The following is a 19796-nucleotide window of genomic DNA, read 5'->3' as shown; positions in this document are numbered from 1 at the left end:
ACCTGTTGCCTCCAAGTGTGCAGTGGAAGAGAGTTGGAATCAAGAACTTTTTTGGGAGATACTGAATGCAGGCACTTCATTATTGGAGTGGGTATCAAGTGCTAGTCCAAACACACTAAATCTAAACCAGTTTTTTTTGGTGGGGGAAAGGGAGGAATACTACTCTTCTTAAAAATTCTGGTAAATACGTATAATTGTTTGAAAGAAAAGAGTTTACAGAGATTGGTCTTTCTATCCCCGGGTTCACTCCTCAAGTGGCCGCAATGGCCAGAGCTGAGCTGATCTGAAGCCAGGAGCCAGCAGCTGTTTCTGGGTCTCCCATGTAGGTGCAGGGGCAACCACTTGGGCGTGGGCCATCTTCTGCTTTCCCAGATGCATTAGCAGAGAACTGTATTTGAAGTGGAGCATTCAGGACTCAAACCAGTGCCCATATGGGATGCTGATGCTGCAGGCTGGGGCTTTAACCTGCTATGCCACAGCACCTGCCCCAAATAGATACAATTATATATTCATTCATTAACGCTTCTTATTAAATGGCCATGTAACTTAGTTGAAAGTCATTTGAATGTAAATTTTTGAAAGTTTATATATGGAATAGTTACTCTTGTTCTATGTGCCTGGGCTATTACCAAGGTGTTTTTTTTTTTTTTTTTTGACGGGCAGAGTTAGACAGTGAGAGACAGAGAAAGGTCTTCCTTCTGTTGGTTCATTCCCCAAATGGCCGCCACCACCGGCGTGCTGTGCCGATCTGAAGCCAGGAACCAGGTGCTTCTGGTCTCCCATGCGGGTGCAGGGCTCAAGGACCTGGGCCATCCTCCACTGCCTTCCCAGGCCACAGCAGAGAGCTGGACTGGAAGAGGAGCAGCCGGGACTAGAACCTGGTGCCCATATGGGATGCTGGTGCCGCAGGCGGAGGATTAACCAAGTGAACCACAGCACCCCCCCTCTTTTTTTTTTTTTTTTTTTTAAGATTTTCTTATTTATTTGAAAGGGTTAACAGGAGAGGCAGAAAGAGAGAGGTCTTCCATCTGCAGTTTCACTCCCCAGTTGGCCACAATGGCTGGAGCTGTGCCGATCTGGAGCCAGGAGCTTCCTCCAGGTTTTCCACACAGGTGCAGGGGCCCAAGGCCTTGCGCTGACTTCTACTGCTTTCCCAGGCCATAGCAGAGAGCTGGATCAGAGATGTATCAGGACTCAAACTGGCACCAATATGGGATGCTGGCAATGCAGGTGGTGGCTTTACCGGCTACACCACAGTGCTGGACCCACCATAAGTTTCAGTTACTTTTCATTTTGTACTAAATTTGGATATCAGTAATATAAGCCCTTTTTTAATTTTCAAATTTTTTTTCAATTTTCATGGCTCCTTGTAATTCCATGAGAATTTAAGGATCAACTTTTCTGTATTTGTGGAAGAGACTATTGGAATCTTGATGGAAACTATCTGTAGATGGCTTTGGGTAGTATTGACATTTTAACTGTTATCCACCAGAGTGAATGTCTTTCATTTTTGTGGTCTCTTAAACTATACAGCATTGCTAAATGAAGTTTGATCATACAGATCTTCCGCCTTTTGACTAGAAATGTTTTTGTTTTAAAGATCTATTTACTTGAAAGACAAAGGGACAGAGAGGGAGAGACAGGGAATCTTGCATCCTCTGGTTCACTCCCCAAATGTGCACAAAAGCTGGGGCTCGGCCAGGCTGAAGCCAGGAACACCATCCCTGTCTCCAATATGGGTGGCAGGGTAAAGCCCAAGTATTCCATCCATCTTCTGCCACCTTCCTAGGTGCATTAGTAGGAAACTGGATCAGAAGCAGAGTAGCCAGGACTTTTAATAGACTCTGATAATGGATGCTGTACCGTCTAGTTTGTATAGGTATACTTGATGTTGCCTCGACAAAATTTTTCAGACTGTCTCCATCAAGTAATGATAATCTGACTAATTGTTTAGATGTTTGATTGCTGGTGTTTAGAAACAGGGAATGTATTGATATTGTTTTCTGCAGTATTGCAGGATTTTTTAGCCCTATTGTATGGAATGTTATTTTTTAAAATCTATTCGAAAGAGTTAGAGGACGGGCAGAGAGAGGTCTTCCATCTGCTGGATGACTCCCCAAATGGCTGCCATTGCCACAACCAGGGCTGGGCCAAAGCTAAGGCTGGGCCATGTTGAAGCCAAGAGCTTCATCTGGGTTTCGTGTGGGTGCAGGGGCCGAAGGAATTGGGGCATCTTCCACTGCCTTCCCAGATGCATTAACAGGTAGCTGGATTTGAAGTGGAGCAACTGGAACTCGACAGGTGCCCACATGGGATGGCAGCACTTCAGACAGCAACTTTTACCTGCTGTACCATAGCGCTGGCCCCTGAACTTGTTCTGTTCTTTTTATTTTATTTTATTTTATTTTAAGATTTTACTTATTTGACAGGTAGAGTTACATACAGTGAGAGACGGAGAGAAGGATCTTCCATCCATTGGGTCACGCCCCAGATGGCCATAATGGCTGGAGCTGTGCCGACCCGAAGCCAGGAGCCAGGTGCTTCCTCCTGGACTCCCATGTGGGTGCAGGGGCCCAAGCACCTGGACCATCTTCCACTGCTTTCCCAGGCCACAGCAGAGAGCTGGACTGGAAGAGGAGCAACTGGAACTAGAACCATTGGCCCATATGGGATGCTGGCGCTGCAGCTGGAGGACTAACCTAGTGCGACAAGGCACCAGCCCCAGACTTGTTACTTTTTAATCCAATTTTTTTTGCTCTTCACATTCTGTTGAGGTTGTATGTGGTTTATAGCCTCTTAGGAGTGTGACTGTTTTTCTAGTGATGCATGTTTACTTGTTACCTATTTTGTGCTTTATTTCCTTGTGGTTTGATAATGCTCCCATTCCAGTCAGTTATGTTGTCGCACCCCCTCTTCGTGGAGGAACGACACAGGACCCTGCGCTGTTCTTTCGTCTGCTCGGCCCTCCCCGGGTTTGCTGCTGGTTCTTCCCGGGTTGGCTACTATCCCTTCCACCTCCGTGGAAGGGCGGTTCCCCCTGGCCACATTCCCCACTTCCACAGGGGAGCGGCACACCGCCGGCCGGCTTTCTCAGGGGCTGCACGGGTTCCCTTAGATGTTCCCCATAGATGTTCCCGGTGCATGCCGTCTCTCTCCTCCTTTATAGTCCTCCTCCGCCAATCCTAACTCGGCTGCCCACACGCCGAGTACGCCACTCTCCTCCAATCAGGAGCAAGTCCTACAGTTTATCAGTTGAACTGGAGGCAGCTGTGCGGAAGCTGTTTACTTCTCTCCCAACGCCACATTGTGGGAGAGCAGATGCATAGAATAAGTCTTAATTCGAGTAACTTAGTCTAGTCCGGATTGCTCCCCACAGATCCCCCTTTCTTTTTATTTTTGGCGTTGATACGCGCCTGTCTTCGGTGTCCCGCGGCACACACTCTGCTCTACTTGCTAGAGTTGCCACAGGCTCTTACAAGTCCTATCAGGCAAACCGAATCCGGGTCCTCTCTTCGCCATGTTGTGAGGAGGTTTTTAGGCGCTGATGCGTGCCTGTGTTCGGTGCCCTGCAGCGCATGCTCTGCTCTGCTAGAACTGCCTGCAGGTGCTTACAAAACCTATCAGGCAAACCGAATCCAAGCCTTCTCATTGCCGTATTGTGGGGGAGACTTATTAGTGTTGGTTTGTGCCTATCTTCGGTGACCTGCAGCTCATGCTTTGGTCGAGCTGCTTGCTGGTGCTTACCGCCTTAAATCAGGCAGACCGAATCCAAGCCTCCTAATTGTTGCATTGTGGGAAAGCCTTACTGATGTTAATTCGTGCCTGTCTTCGGTGACCTGCGGCGCATAAGCTGCTAGCCGCCGCAGGTGCTCATCGTGCTCATCGCCTCACTTAATCAGGCAGACCGAATCCAAGCTCTCACATTGCAGTGTTGTAGGGAGGCCTTTCTATTTCTCTATTTCTCTATCTCCGGGCATTCCTATTTCTCCCATTTTACTTCTGTCTGCCAACATTCCTATTTCTCTCACTTTACTTCTAAACTTCTGTTTCTCTTATCCCCGCAGCTTCCCGGCGCCTCGCACTGCCGGCAGCTTCACGGCTCCGCGCAGCTTCAGCCCGCGCCTCATCTGCGCGGCTCGGCTTTGCGCGGCTTGGCTTCTCGCGCTCCGCGGTCTCGCACTTAACCCTTTCGCGTCTGAACCACGGCCTCGCCAGCCCCGTTCCCTATCTATTCACGCCCCGTGCTCTCTCTGCACGCGGCGGCTTCCACGAGTAACACAGCGTAGCTTACGTGTCCGCCACTAGCATTCAATCTAAGTTCCCCGGGCTAGCCTGGCGAATTCAACCCAGCATACGTCTCCGCCCCACGGTTTGGCTTCCCGTCCTTTGCTCCCCGGGCTAATCAGACGGATCCCAACCTGGCTTGCGTTTCAGCTTCTGGTTTCAACTTTTCGCCCCCCATTCCCGGGCTAACTTGAGAATCCCAAAGTGGCTTTCGTATCCGCCTCGGCCTGCCCCCCGCGGCTTCAATTTCCCTAACATTTTTCTCTACCCGGTATGTTTCCCCAAGCTTTCCTCCAACAATACTCCTCCCTCATTTCTCCTGGCCTCTCCCCACAGTCCGCATCCGAGTCTGTTTGTTCTAGCTTTCACTTTCGCTTTCGACCTTAGAGATTTCTCCCAGCTTCCCCCCGTAGTCCATATCTGAGTCTATGCCTAGGCTTTCAATAGCTTCTTCCGGCACCCTTTTCGTCCGGCTTTTCCCTAGGCTGTTTGCTAGTCTCTCTCTCCGATATTTTCCCTAGTTCTTCCCGTTTCTTCCCTCCTAAGTTTCATATCCGTCCTAAGTTTCCTATCCGAGCTAGGTTTCCTATCCGAGTCACGGCACCATTATGTCGCTCCCCCTCTTCGTGGAGGAACGACACAGGACCCTGCGCTGTTCTTTCGTCTGCTCGGCCCTCCCCGGGTTTGCTGCTGGTTCTTCCCGGGTTGGCTACTATCCCTTCCACCTCCGTGGAAGGGCGGTTCCCCCTGGCCACATTCCCCACTTCCGCAGGGGAGCGGCGCACCGCCGGCCGGCTTTCTCGGGGGCTGCACGGGTTCCCTTAGATGTTCCCCATAGATGTTCCCGGTGCATGCCGTCTCTCTCCTCCTTTATAGTCCTCCTCCGCCAATCCTAACTCGGCTGCCCACACGCTGAGTACGCCACTCTCCTCCAATCAGGAGCAAGTCCTACAGTTTATCAGTTGAACTGGAGGCAGCTGTGCGGAAGCTGTTTACTTCTCTCCCAACGCCACATTGTGGGAGAGCAGATGCATAGAATAAGTCTTAATTCGAGTAACTTAGTCTAGTCCGGATTGCTCCCCACATTATGTACAATATTTGGAAGTATTTTTGAAGTTACCCAATACTTTTTTTTCCCCCAGTACAAACTCCATGAATTTCATAACCTTTAGGAACATACTGATCTTCCCACCTACACTCCTACCCCTCTTCTTGCTCTCCTATTCCCATTCTTAATTTTTACAAAGATCTATTTTCAATTAACTTTATACACATGACTAACTCTAAGGGTTCCAAAAATAGTATAAAAACAGAGGAGTTCAATGTTCTTGCATCTCAAAGTGTCAGTTTCACTTATAGATTGTTTTAGGTGCTTTATTATAGATAAGGGAGAACATACGGTGTTTGTCATTTTTGGAAAGTATGATGATGTTTTCCGGTTATAGCCATTTTTTTTTTTTTTTAATACTTACTTGAAAGGCAGAGTTACAGAGAGGTAGAGACAGGTCTTCCACCCGCTGGTTCACTCTCCAAATGGCCACAATGGCTGGAGCTGCGCCGATCTGGACCTATGAGCCAGGAGCTTCTTCCGAGTCTCCCACGTGGGTGCAGGGGTCCATGGACTTGGGCCGTCTTCTACTGCTTTCCCAGGCCATAGCAGAGAGCTGGATCAGAAGTGGAGCAGCCGGGACTAGAACCTGCGCCCGTATGGGATGCCGGCGCTTCAGGCCAGGACATTAACCCTGCACCACAGCGCCGGCACCAGGATTTTTCTTTTTCGTTTTTCTTTAAGATTTGTATTTGAGAGGTTGAGTTACAGAAAGGGAGGGAGAAAGAAAAAGGTCTTTCATATACTGGTTCACTCCCCAAATGGCTGCAATGGGTGGAGCTGGGCTGATCCAGAGCCAGGAGCTGCTTCTAGGTCTCACATGGGTGCTGGGGCCCAAATACTTGGGCCATCTTCTGCTTTTCTAGGTCATAACAGACAGCTGGATTGGAAGAAGAGCAGCTGGGACTGGAACTGGTGCCTATATGGGACACTGGCGCCCCTCATTTTATTTTTAACTGCTGTGTAGTAGTCCGTAGTATACATATCATGTAATTTTTTCCCCAGAAACCTTTCATTTAAGGAATATAAACTTCATGCATTTTGTAAATACAACTGTAGGAATATAGTGATTCTTCACACCATACCTGCCCTCCTACCCACACTCCTACCCCCTCTTAATTCCTCCCTTTCCTATGTCTAGTTTTTTACGAAGATGTTTTCAATTTATTTTAATCACAGAAGATTTAGCTATATGAAGTAAAGAGTTCAACAAAATGTCTGAAAAAAATTTCCTCAACTGTTAAGGGCTGTTCAAAGTCATTGCATCTGGATGTGTTAATTTCTTTTCTATGGATGATCTGTGATAACAGAGCACCTAAAAGATCATGGAGAACATATGGTATTTGTCCTTTGCTTTGGGGACTGGCTTATTTCACTGAGTATGTTTTCCAGTTTCGTCCATTTTGTTGCATACAACAGAATTTTTCAGCCGTTACATAGTACTCCATGGTGTGCATAACCCATTTCTTTATCTAGTCTTCAGTTTAAACAAGGGGTACTGATAACTCTTTCATGTGCTGATTTCATTTCCTTTGGGAAAATTCCCAGGAGTGTGATGGCTAGGTCATATGGTAGGTCTGTATTCAGATTTCTGAGGTATCTCCGTACTGTTCTCCGCAGTGGCTGTACCAGTTTAGATTCCCACTAACAGTGGATTAGGATACCTAATGTAATCCTTGTCTAGTTCTGGATCTCAATGAGAATGCTTCCAACTTTTCCCCATTCATTAGTAGGCTGGCTGTGGGTTTGTCATAAATTGCCTTCACTGTGTTGAGGAATGTTCCTTTTATACACAGTTTGCTTAAAGTTTTCATCCTGAAAGGGTGTTGTATTTTATCAAATGCTTTCTCTGCATTTATTGAGATAATCACATGGCTTTTGTTCTTCAATTTGTTAATGTGATGTATCACATTGATTTGTGAATGTTGAACCATGCCCTGCATACCAGGGATAAATCCCACTTGGTTCAGGCGGATGATCTTTCTGATGTGTTATTGGATTTGTTTGGCCAGTATTTTGTTGATGTTTTATGTCTATGTTCATCAGGGAAATTGGTCTGTAGTTCTGTTTCTTTTTCAGGTTTAGGAATTAGGGTAATGCTGGCCTCAGAGTTTGAGAGGATACCTCCTTTTCAATTGTTTTGAATAGCTTGAGAAGAATGTTAGTTCTTTTAAATGTCAAGTAGAATTCAGCAGTGAAGCCATCTATCCAGTCCAGGACTTTCCTTTGCTGGGAGGGTCCGTATTACTGATTGATTTTCCAATTTGGTTATTGGTCTGTTTTCATGGCTCAGTTTAGGAAGATTGTATGTGTCCAGGAGTCTCTCCATTTCTTCTGAGTTTCCCAATTTGTTGGCATGTAGCTTTTTGTAGTAATTTCTGATGATTTTTATTTCTATGGTGTCTGTTACGTTTCCTTTTTCATCACTTTTATTCATTTGGGCCTTCTCCCTATTGTTTCTTTGGTTGGTTGGGCAGTTGGTATATCTATTTCGTTTTTTCAAAACCAGCTTTTTGTTTTGCTGATCTTCTGTCATTTTGTTTGTTCCAATTTTGTTTATTCTCATTTTAATTATTCTTGTTTGGAGTTTAGTTTGCTCTTGTTTTTCTAGGTCCTTGAGATGTATTGATAGCTCGTTTATTTGGTGCCTTTCCAGTTTCTTGATGTAGGCACCAGTTGCTAAAAACTTTCCTTGAATATGGGTTTTGCTGTATCCCATAGACTTTGATATGAAGTATTGTCGTTTTCATTTATTTCCACATTTTTTGATTTCTTCAGGAGCATGTTGTTCAGTTTCCATTGTTTGCATATGTTTTAGAGATTCTTGAGTGAATTTCCAGCTTCATTCCATTGTGGTCAGAGAAGATATATGGCATGATTTTTGATTTTTGATTTATTTTTATTTGCTGAGACTTGTTTTATGGCCTAGCATGTGGTCAATCCTAGAGAAGGTTCCATGAACAGGTGAGAAGAGTGTGTATTCTGCAACTGTGGGATGAAAAGTTCTGTAGATATGTTAGGTCCATCTGGTCTATATTGTTGATTATCTGTTTGGTTGGTCTGTACATTGCTGAAAGTGGGGTGTTAAAGCCCCCGCATTACTATTGTATCTGATTCTGTCTCTCCCTTTAGATCCTTTAACATTTTTTTTTAAATAGCTAGGTGTGCTGTGATTAGGTGCAAATACATTGATAGTCACATCGTCTTGTTGAATTGATCCCTTAATTATTTCATAATGCCCTTTGTCTTTTTTAACAGTTTTTGTTAGTCTATTTTGTCTGATATTAGGATGGCTACACCAGCTCTTTTTCGGTTTCTGTTAGCATGAAATAACGTATTCCATCCTTTCAGTCTGCATGCATCTTTGAGATGTGTTTCTTGTAGGCAGCAAATAGATGGGTTTTGTTTGTTCCATTCAGTCTGTCTCTTTTAACTGGAGAATTGAAGTCATTTACATTCAAGGTGGCTATTGATAAATAATGACGTGGCCCTGAAATTTTTCCATAAATATTCCAATGTTTATTTCGGACTTCATTTTTACTTTTACTAGGAGATTTTCTGTCTTCATCTTTTGTACTGATGACCTTGTTTCTGTGTATAGCACATCCTTAAGCATCTTTTGTAAGGGTGGACAAGTGTTGCTCAATTTCTGTTTGTGGGAAGGTTTATTTCACCTTCATTCATGAATGAGAGCTTTGTAGGGTAAAATATTCTGGGTTGACAGCTTTTTTCTCTTAAGACTTAGACTATGTCAGCATTCTCTCCTAGCCTGTGGGGTTTCTGATGAGAAGTCAGCTGTAAGTCTCATTGGAGATCTTCTGAAATTACTCTGGCATTTCTGTCCTGAATATTTTAGAATCCTTATGTTTTACTGTGGAGAGTTTGGCTACAATGTTGTGGTGAAGATCTTTTCTGGTCATGTCCATTAGGAGTTCTGTGTGCTTCCTGTACTTGCCCCTTTCTACAAATTGAAAGTTTTCTATAATTTCACTTAAAAGATCTGCTAATCCATTCCCTTTCCACACCTTCAGGAACTCCTATGACCCATATATTGGGTCATTTTATAGTATTCCATAAATCTGTAATGCTGTTTTAGTTTTCTAACATTTTTTTTTCTGACTGTAAAATTCCCAGAGATTTGTCTTCTAACTTGGATATTGCTTCTTCTGCCTCACCGAGTTTGGTCCTAAGGCCTTCCACCTCACTTTTATTCTGTTGAGTTCATTTCCAGTAGTTTGTTTTGATTTCTCTTTAAAATCTCAATTTCATGGAAAAAATTTTTATATGTGTCATGTATGAATTTGTTTTAGTTCATGGATTTGCTTCTGATTACTTTTAAGTAATCCTACGATCAGTTTTTTGAATTCCGTTTCTTGCACTTTGTCAAGCTCTTCATCTTCACATTCTAGTATTGAAGTGTTGTGTTCTCCTTGGAGACGTCATGTTATCTTCCTTATTCTTGTTTCTTGAATTACTGTGTTTATTATTAGGCATTTGTAGAGTTATATTTTTTTCTACCTTTGGCTTTTATATTTGGATAATGCTTTTGTGGCTTACTGGAGTGTCCCTTCTTTCACTGACTACATAGAGGCGTTTTCTAGGTGTCGTCAGGGAGCTGTGTTCAGTGCTGCAGGTAGAAGAGAGTAAGAGAGTGTCCAAGGTGACACACAGGTTGGGCATGGTAATTTTTTTTTTTTTTAAATCACATGGGAGGTTTTTTCCTGTGCTGTGGGTGTATTCTCAGGTTTACTTTCCCTCAAAGGAGACCAATGCCTGTGTGCTAGCCCCACGGGGTACAGTATTTGTCCATGCTGTCACAAGAACCGCTCAGAGGATCCATGCGGTTCATGGTGTTGCGTGGGTCCCGCAGCAGTGACCCTACCAGGAAATCAGGGAAGCCCCGAGTGTGAAAAGCCTACCACAATGACTGCTCAAAGTCACAGCTACACCGTTAGCTCTCCCATGCAGCCACAGTGTTTTAACAGTCCTGGCACACAAAGCTCCCACAGTCAGGAGCACCCAGCCCCTGTCAATTCTCTTAGCCAAGAATGGGTGTCTCAGCATGGCTGGTTGCTGGGCTTGCAGATACAAACTGGCACAGCTGTTACATAATTCCAAAATGGTGTGCGCCCTCTCTTGGCTAGTTACGGGACGCTGGGGCTGGGTGGTCGGGGAAAGAGAAACATGCACTCCCCTCTAGATTGGCAGGCACACTGTCCCCCGTGACGCTCCAAGCCAGGCTCACGCCAGCCTCTTCCCGTAGCTTTATTGCTAGTGGCTTGGGTTGCTGCGATCTGGTCTCACATCACTCTCCAAAGTTGGTGGTGAGGCTCTTGGCCACTGGGGTCCTGAGTTGTGTGCATCCACACCCTCAACATAGGTCCACAATGTCCCTCTAATTTGTGTGGAATTTCTTTTGGGGTTTTCTCTCTAATTCTTCCCTGAGGTTGAACACTCTACTTTTTTTAAACTGTCTTTCCCTAGACTACAGCAGTAAGTTCCCTCTGTATTCTACCATCTTGGGAATTACCCAATACTTTTAAGAGGGAAAGAGTGAGCGTGCAGTGGCCCAAGTACTTGGGCCATCTTCCACTGCTTCCCAGGTACCTTTGCAGGAAGCTGGATCAAAAGTGGAGCAGCTGGGTCTCAAATCAGTGTTTATAATGGTTGTTGACATTGCAGACAGCTGCTTAACCTGTTAATGCTACAGTAGTGGCCCCTATCCAGTACTCTTGATTTTGATCTTACTTTGCCATTGTATTAGCAGGTATTACCATTTTCTACATTGCTTTTTATTCATTGCATCAGGTTTTCAATAATTTTTCCTGTCTAATTTAGTCTTTCTGGAAAGATTGTTTTTATTTGAGAGGTATAGTTAGAGGGAGAGACAGAGAAAGGCATTGCGGCCGTCGTTTCACTCCCCAATGGCTGCAATGGCCGGAGCTGTGCTGTTCTGAAGCCAGGAGCCAGTTGCTTCCTTCCGTTCTCCCATGCAGGTGCAGGGGCCTAAGGATTTGGGCCATCTTCTACTGCCTTCCCAGGCCAGAGCAGAGAGGAGCTAGATTGGAAGAGGAGCAGCTGGGACTAGAACTGGCACCCATATGGGATGTCGGCACTGCAGGCGGAGGATTAACCTACTGCACCTTGGCACTGGCCCCAGAAAGATTGTTTTTAATGGTTTTAGAGTTTAATATCTTTCCAGTGTTGATTCTTTTTTTCATATATCCATTATGAGTGGAAAACTTGTGTGTATACCTGATGTCATGTGACAAGTTGCAGTCAAAACAGTCATGTTACCATCAGGCTATGTGTATAAGGTATATAAAACATCAGCAAAGTTTGGTTTAGATTTGGGTCCCATTCCAAAGATAATCTCATTAATACATTTACATGCATTCCAGACTCTGAAAGTCCAATGTATTTCTGCTCTCAAGCATTTTGATAAGTGATATTCAAACCTGTACCTGTTGTCTTTGATTTTTACCTTGATAAAAATTTGGGGTTTATCTCTTTCTTCCTGATTTCCTCTAGTATTTTAGAATTCTTGTGTTATGCATACTTATAGAGCTTTCTGTTTTGTAATCTTGAATATTGAATGTGTATACAAGTCTAATATTTACTAAATTCTTAAAAATGTTACTTAACTGTTACAGCACTATTTATCTGCGAGGCGTACAGTCAACACTCAAAATGCCCACAATGATTGAGTCTGAGCCAGGCCAGAGCCAGGAACCAGGAAATTGGTTTGGTTCTCCCATGTGGGTGGCAAGGATCCAATCGTTGTCAGTAATTCTGCTTCCCAGAGTGCCCATTAACAGGAAGCTGGAATCGAGCTTAGACGTTTGGATAACAGTTTACAGGTGTTGCACACTGTGTCTTAACTGCTACACTAAACACATGTCTAACGTTTACTGTTTTTAATGTTTTATAGGTAGTTTATCTGTATTACATTTTGGACTCTTAAGACCATATATTAAGTGAATGAATGATGGATGATACTATTTATCTGTATATAGTTTCTTACAGATAAGTAGCTTCTAAATGATTTTTCTCTCTTCCAGACCTTGCATCGAAGTGGAAGCTTCATCAATTCTTTATTACAGCTGGAAGAACTAGGATTTCGTAGTGGAACACCTATGATTAAAAAAATAGCTTTTATTGCATGGAAGAGCTTAATAGATAATTTTGCTTTAAATCCGGGTAAGTAATATTTAAATTTTCTCTATTTTTTGAAAAGATTTATTTATTTGAGAGGCACAGAGCGCTAGTGTAGTTCCCAAATGGCTGCGATGGCTGGAGCTGAGCCAATCTGAAGCCAAGATCCTCTTCTGGGTCTCCGACATGGATGCAAGGGCCCAAACACTTGGACCATCTTGCAGTGCTGTCCCAGGCCATCTGTAGGGAGCTGGATTGGAAGTGCAACAGCCAGGACCTGAACCGGCACTCATATGAGATGCCAATACCGCGGGTGGAGGCTTAACCTATACCATAGCACCAGCCCCATTTCTGTTTTTAAATTTGAGAGACTGATGAACAGGGAAGGAGCTCCCAGTCATTTTCTGGTTCACTCTCCAACTGCCTGTAATGGCCAAGAGTGGACCAGGCAGAATCGAGGCACAGGGAGTGCGACCCAGGACTCACCATACCCTCTCAACCATGGGCCAACATCTGTCTGAGGAATAGGAATTCCAAAAAGGAAGTGTCTTGAGTACTTAGTTCCCCCACATGATCTTGCTTTATAACAGAAGTGTTAATTGAAATAGCTAAATGAAAGTAGTTACAAGAAACATTGAAAAGTGCCATTCTATCAAATACAAGGCTTGCCTGATGTTTCAGAATCTTTTTCAAGTCTTTATTATAAGATACTTGAACAAACTATTAGTTTTATGTATCTCCAGTTCTTAACATTGTATATCTAGTATAAACATTTTGTTTAAAGAATTAGATTTAATTTTCATGCTGAATTTTACAGTCTGATCATTGTTAAGGTAGGGTAGACCTGAATCTAAATGTATCTTTAGATTTCCAACATAAAATGAAAGGCCCCAACAGCAGTGATGTTTGATAGCATAAATTCTTGAATTTAAAGTATCATACTCCTTTTTATTAATATCTTTAATTCTTTGAAAAACATAGGAGAGTGATAGAATTTTCATCCTCTGGCTCATTCTCCAAATAGCTGCAATGGCCAGGGCTAGGCTAGGCCAGGCCATGCTGAAGCCAGCATCTTTATCTAGGCCTCCCAGTTGGGTGGCAGGAGCCCCAGTCCTTAGGCCATCTTCACTGGTTTCCCAGGTGCATTAACAGAGAGCTGGATTGGAAATAGGGAAGCCGGGTCTCAAATCATTGCCCATTTGGGAAGCTGATGTCACAAGTGGCAGCTTAACCTGTTATTGCCACAGTATTGGACCCAACCCTTATTGGTCATAATGTAAAAATGTGCTGCTAATTGTCAGATGGAGGTAATGAGAATACCAGAGCACCTTGGACAGCACTTTAGAAAGCAAAAATTTTTTTGTACTGAGCAAATTCTTGAGCATTTTGCTGAGTGTTCTATGAAATTTTTCTGTGTCTTCGGTTTTTTACCAACTGGATGCTAGTCACATCTTCTCAGCTGTTACAGGCAAAGATGCTTTTTGCATTGTTGATTGTTTTCTTGTGGGAAAATTGCCTATGGCACACAGGTGATTTGGTCCATTGTCTTTTAAGAAGAACAGGAACAACCAGGTAGTTAATTTTTTAACAAATTTTTGCAAAAAAATTGAAAGTTACAGAGAAGGGCAGTGAGAGACACGTCTTCCTTCTACTGGTTCACTCCCCAGATGGCTGCATCAGCCATGACTGGGTCTGGGCCAGGCTGAAGCCACAAGCCGGGAGCTTCTTCCAGGTCTCCCACATGGGTACTGGGCTTGGGCTGTACTCCTCTGCTTTCCCAGACCGTGAGCAGGGAGCTGGATGGGAAATGGAACAGCCATTACTTGAGCCGGTGCCCATATGGGGTGGTAGCACAGCAGGCCAGGGCAGGGCTTTAACCCGCTGCGCCACAGTGATAGCTTGAATTTATTTTAAAAGATTTATTTATTTGAAAGGCAGGGTTAGAGAGAGGCAGAGAGAGAGGTCTTCCATCTGCTGGTTCACTCCTTAAATGGCTGCAATGGCTGGAGCTGGGCTTATCTGAAGCAAGGAGCCTGGAACTTCTTCCTGGTCTCCCACATGAGTGTAGGGGCCCAAGGACTTGGGGCCATCTTCTACTGCTTTCCCTGGCACATTAGCAGGGAGCTGGATCAGTAGTGGAGCAGCCAGGACTCAAATCTGTGCCTACATGGGATGCTGCCATTGTAGGCAGTAGTTTTATCTGCTATGATACAGTGCCGGCCACCTTTTTAAATTTATTTTAAAATATTTGAGAGAACTCTTGTCCATTAGCTCACTCCCCACATGCCTAGAATAGCCAGGTCTTGGCCAGGCAGAATCTAGGGGGCCAGGAGTGCAGTCCCAAGACTCACATGTGGGTGGTAGAGACCTAATCACTTGAGCCATTACCTGTTGCCTCCCAGGAGTTTGACAGGAGCTAGAATCAGAAGCTGGGACTGGAGCCAGAAATTGAACCTAAGTACTCTGATGTGAGTAGGAATGTGGGTTTCTTAACCAGAGTCTTAATTGCTATTCTAAATGTCTGATCCTGCTTTAAAATTTTTCAGTACTCACTCATGGTGAAAGGAGTCTGCTGCATTGCTGCTCTTAAAAATGTGTTTAGTTCTTAAATCTTATTTCTGTGCTTATTTTCTTTTAAGATATACTTTGTAGTGCAAAAAGACTCAAGTTGTTGATGCAGCCTTTGAGTTCCATCCATGTGAGAACAGAAACTCTAGCATTAACTAAACTAGAAGTGTGGTGGTATTTATTGATGAGACTGGGACCTCATCTTGCTGCTAATTTTGAACAGGTAACATTTATTAATATGCTTTTACCAGTATAGTCTTTGTGCTAATTTTGGTATCTACAAAGGATCTTGAATTTCATGGAAAACACATTATCTTGAAAAACTGAACGACCTTTGCAGTTTTTTGGTTCTGTATTTTGCTTTGCATCAGAATAAACTTAACTTTCCATTTTGTAGGAACTTTTGGAAATACCCTTGTCTTTGTAGGCCACAATATATGGAATTCTACTTGGCATAGAACTTGAATCATTTCCTACAAGGAATATTTTCAAGTTTCCTAAAATAGAGCCCTGTAAAGCCTTTTTAGTCTGCGGTCAAATTTCTTGCTGTGGAAACATTATAAGAAAGAAATCAAGTGTTATATAGAGTAGATATAAAGTTAATCAGTTCTTTATTTCCTTTTCTGGACTATATAGTGATAAACTATTTCCTTTTCTGGGCTATATAGTGATAACCAATAATTTTATTTTGATTTTTTTTGTTAATATTTTACGAATTTCGCACACATTTAGATCTCTTCATGGGCATTTAGATAAAATTTAATATTATCAAACCTATTTGACTTTTTCTTTTAGATTTATTTATTTAAGTCAACAGGAGTCACTGCACTTACTCCTCATGTAGGATCTCTGTCCCTAATGTGGTGTTCAGTGTGAATTAATGCTATAACTAGTACTCAAACAGTATTTTACACTTCATGTTCTGTGTGGGTGCAAACTGTTGAAGTCTTAATATAAACTAAATAATAAGAAAAAAAATTTATTTGAAAGAGTTACACAGAGAGGGGAGAGGCAGAGAGAGGTCCTCTATCCAGTGGTTCACTCCCCAGATGGCCGCAATGGCCGGAGCTGTGCCAATCCGAAGCCAGGAGCTTCTTCCGGGTCTCCCATGTAGGTGCAAGGGCCCGAGGACTTGGGCCATCCCCACTGCCATCTCAGGCCATAGCAGAGAGCTGGATCAGAAGTGGAGGAGCTGGGACTCGAACCAGCGCCCATATGGGATGCCAGTGTTTCAGGCCAGGGTGCTAACCTGCTGGGTACAGCGCTGGCTCCAGACCTATTTGACTTTAATTCTGTCCTTGGTTCTGAATTTATTTGACAGGTAGTTACAGAGAGACAGAAAGGTCTTCCTTCCGTTGATTCACTCCCCTAATGGCCCCCTCAGCCAGTGTTGCACCGATCCAGAGCCAAGAGCCGGGTGCTTCCTCCCGGTCTCCCATGCAGGTGCAGGGACCAAAGTGGACCAAAGCATCTGGGCCATCCTCCACTGCCTTCCCGGGCCACAGCAGAAGGCTGGAGTGGAAGAGGAGCAACCGAATCCGGCGCCCTAACTGGGACTAGAACCCAGGGTGCCGGCGTCGCAGGTGGAGGATTAGCCTAGTGAGCCATGGCGCCGGCCAATTTTTTTTAAGCAATTGGAAAGAGTAGCTTTGATAACTTTTACCTTTTTGATTTCTTGTGCATTTTCAGCTACATTTTAATTGTGAATTTGTATTCTTAAGATTTTATATAAATGCATATAAGGAAAAGCATTCTTGAAAAAGAGAATGATTTAAACTTTAGTAAGTCCTTTTAAACATGATATGACATAAAGGAACTGAAAAATGGCTTTGGGTGGTAGTATATAATGGGGACCATCAGTTTTCTAAATTCTACAATTGTGAAGTCCTAATAGGATAAATAGGACAATCTTAACTAGTTGTCTAACATTAATTGGAATAATTTATTCAGTGACTATATGACTAGTGTAAAAATGATCTTAAAAGTTTACTCTTCATTAATTTTTTAAATTCAGGAGACACAAAAATTGTCTATGGAACACTATGTAATATTTTGATACATATATATCTTGCATAGTATCCAGTCAAGGTAAAATATTTATCTCTTCGAACACTTAAAAGATGTTTGTAGAATGAAAACATCCAAAATTCTCATTTTATTTTTGTTTTAACGTGGAATTACCTAGAGGCAGAGGTAGAGAGATCTTGCATTTGCTGGTTCACTCCCCAAATGACCACAAGGACTGGAGCTTCTTCCTGGTCTCCCACATGGGTACATGGGCCCAAGCACTTAGACCATCTTTAGCTGATTTCCCCGGCAGGTTAGGATGGAGCTGGATCAAAACTAAAGCAACCAGAATTCAGACTGGCATTGGTGTTACCTGTTAACACCATAGCACCAGGCCCCAAAATTCTTGTTTTCTAGTTAACTTGATTTTTTTCATAGTGCTAGTTGATAATCTGTAAAGTGCTTTAAGAATTGGAGTCTGCCAATGTCATACAAAACTTGGGTTGACATTTACAAAAGTTATTTATGTAATATAATTTTAGAATTGACAGATACACAGATAATACTTTTGTAACACTGTCACATAGTGCTATAATGTTAATTTCTCGATTTTAATTTTTAGCTTGTTTATATGATTGGAAGCAGCTGGTAAAATTTATTTCAGTAGTTTCCCTCATCTGGAATGCTTGGGGCCAGCAGTGTTTTCTTTTTAATAAATTTATTTAATTTAAAAAATTTTTTTAAAGATTTATTTTATTTATTTGAAAGACAGAGGTAGAGACAGAGAGGTCTTCCATCCGCTGGTTCACTCCCCAGATGGCCACGACGACCGGAGCTGCGCCGATCTGAAGCCAGGAGCTTCTTCTGGGTCTCCCACGTGGGTGCAGGGGCCCAAGGACTTGTGCCATCTTCTGCTGCCTTCCCAGGCCATAGCAGAGAGCTGGATTGGAAGTGGAGCAGCCGGGACTAGACCTGGCATCCATATGGGATTCTGGCGCTTCAGGCCAGGGCTTTAACCCACTATGCCACAGTGCTGCTCCCAGTAGTATTTTGGATGTCAGTTTTTTTGTATTTTGGAATACCTGTGTTTTATATAATGAAATATCCTGGGATAGGACCCAAGTCTAACCATGAAATAGGTTTCTTAAACATGTTATGCTCGTAGCCTGAATATTATAATACAGTATTTTTAGTGTACTTGTCGAGGTCAAGTATTAATATTGTGTAGGAGCTCAAGAAGTTTAAACTTTTCAGTGTTATTCAGGATATCCAACCTATATGTCAGAAGAATTTAGATTGCATTTTTTTTAAAGGTTTATTTGAAAGAGTTACAGAAAGAGTGAGCACTTGAGAGCAAGCTTCCATCTGCTCATTCACTTCCTAAATTGTTGCTATAGTCAGGTGCGGGCCATGCCAAAGCCAGGAAATTATTTGGGCTGTCCACCTTGATGCAGGGTCCAAAATACTTGGGCTGTCTTCTTCTGCTTTCCCAGGTGCATTAGCAGGGAGCTGTATTGGAAGTAGAGCAGCCAGGACTCAATCTGACACCTAAATGGGATATTGGTATGGCAGGCAGTTGTTTTTCCTGCTATGCCACAATGCTGGCCCCTTTATGTGGCTTCTTAAGCGCATTTATGTTATGTAAGAACTCTGTAAATTATCACAATTACAGTTGGAAATTTTCCCTTTTACCTCAATAGGTTTGTGTGCCTCTTATTCAGAGCACAATAAGCATCGATTCTAGCACTTCCTCTCGTGTAGCTACTTCTCCTGGTATGAGTCCTATGACTCCTGTAACCAAAGGTAAGAGAAACATTTTTGTTTTTTTATTTTTGAGAGGCTCTTAGAGAAGGTTTTGTTTAGTATTTTCCACACAAAATGAAGCTCCTTGTAAATTTCGTCCAATATAAAAATAAGCCTTATATATTTTAGTTTGTGATTGACTACAAATGCATTGTTTAGGTTGGAAAAGATGAATGTTTTCCTGGCATAGGATATGAACTGTTGCAACTCAGATTTAAATGTTGCTTAGTTTATACAACATTAAAGTGACTAGTTACTGTAAATTATGGCAGCTATCTTTTATATTTAAATTTCAGAAAGACATATTGAAGTCTTCTGAGCCCCACCTCCCTTACTTATTCTAATTTATTTAATGATGGTGGGAATTAATTTCTTTGAGAAACAAGGAAAATTCAGCAAGTGTCTGGGATAAGAAAACTATGGAAGCAGGGTAAGAGGAAATGCATACCACCTAGGCAGGGGCCCACATTTTGAAGTGGGAGAGGAGGTAACTCTTGAGTACTTCAGAGACAGAGAAATGAGGGGAAAGGAAGCACAGGAATCTGAAGGAGGGCTCCTAGAAGGAGGGCAGAGAGAAGGAAAATGCTGGCCAGTTGTGGACTAACCAACAGCAAAGTGGTAGAATAGAGAGCAGTAGTGGGGTGGGCTTGGTGAGGCCACCATGCCTTTTGGATCTCAGGATGAGTTTCTGCACTGCTTTCTTCAGGGTGGTCCTTAGTGTGTGGCACAGGTCACTCCCTTCTTCCCAGGTACTGCTGTGGGACCCAGTGCAGTAAATACTGAAACTTCAAGGTATAAATTCACACCTGAAAATAAATTTTTAAAGGTACATTCTATTGAAGTAAAATATATGCATATGGAATGCTAAGAT

At 43.0% G+C, this 19796-nt stretch overlaps 1 protein-coding gene across 4 annotated transcripts in view; it reads left to right on the top strand.

The window, feature by feature from the left end:
* The window catches only part of RIF1 (replication timing regulatory factor 1), a 77965-nt gene that overhangs the window by 14354 nt on the left and 43815 nt on the right, over positions 1-19796 (top strand). For all 4 annotated transcript variants that reach the window (XM_008258579.5, XM_002712162.6, XM_008258578.5 and 1 more), the window contains exons 9-11: positions 12454-12592; positions 15187-15338; positions 18823-18925. In XM_008258579.5, coding sequence (XP_008256801.3) covers positions 12454-12592; positions 15187-15338; positions 18823-18925 — 394 coding nt within the window. The remainder of the gene's footprint in view (positions 1-12453; positions 12593-15186; positions 15339-18822; positions 18926-19796) is intronic.

This window comes from Oryctolagus cuniculus, chromosome 3 (genome assembly GCF_051225735.1).
Source record: "Oryctolagus cuniculus isolate XC-2025 breed Fujian yellow rabbit chromosome 3, ASM5122573v1, whole genome shotgun sequence".
NCBI lineage: Eukaryota > Metazoa > Chordata > Mammalia > Lagomorpha > Leporidae > Oryctolagus > Oryctolagus cuniculus.
Note: the sequence above shows the minus strand (reverse complement) of the source record. Positions and strands in the feature narration are given on the sequence as shown.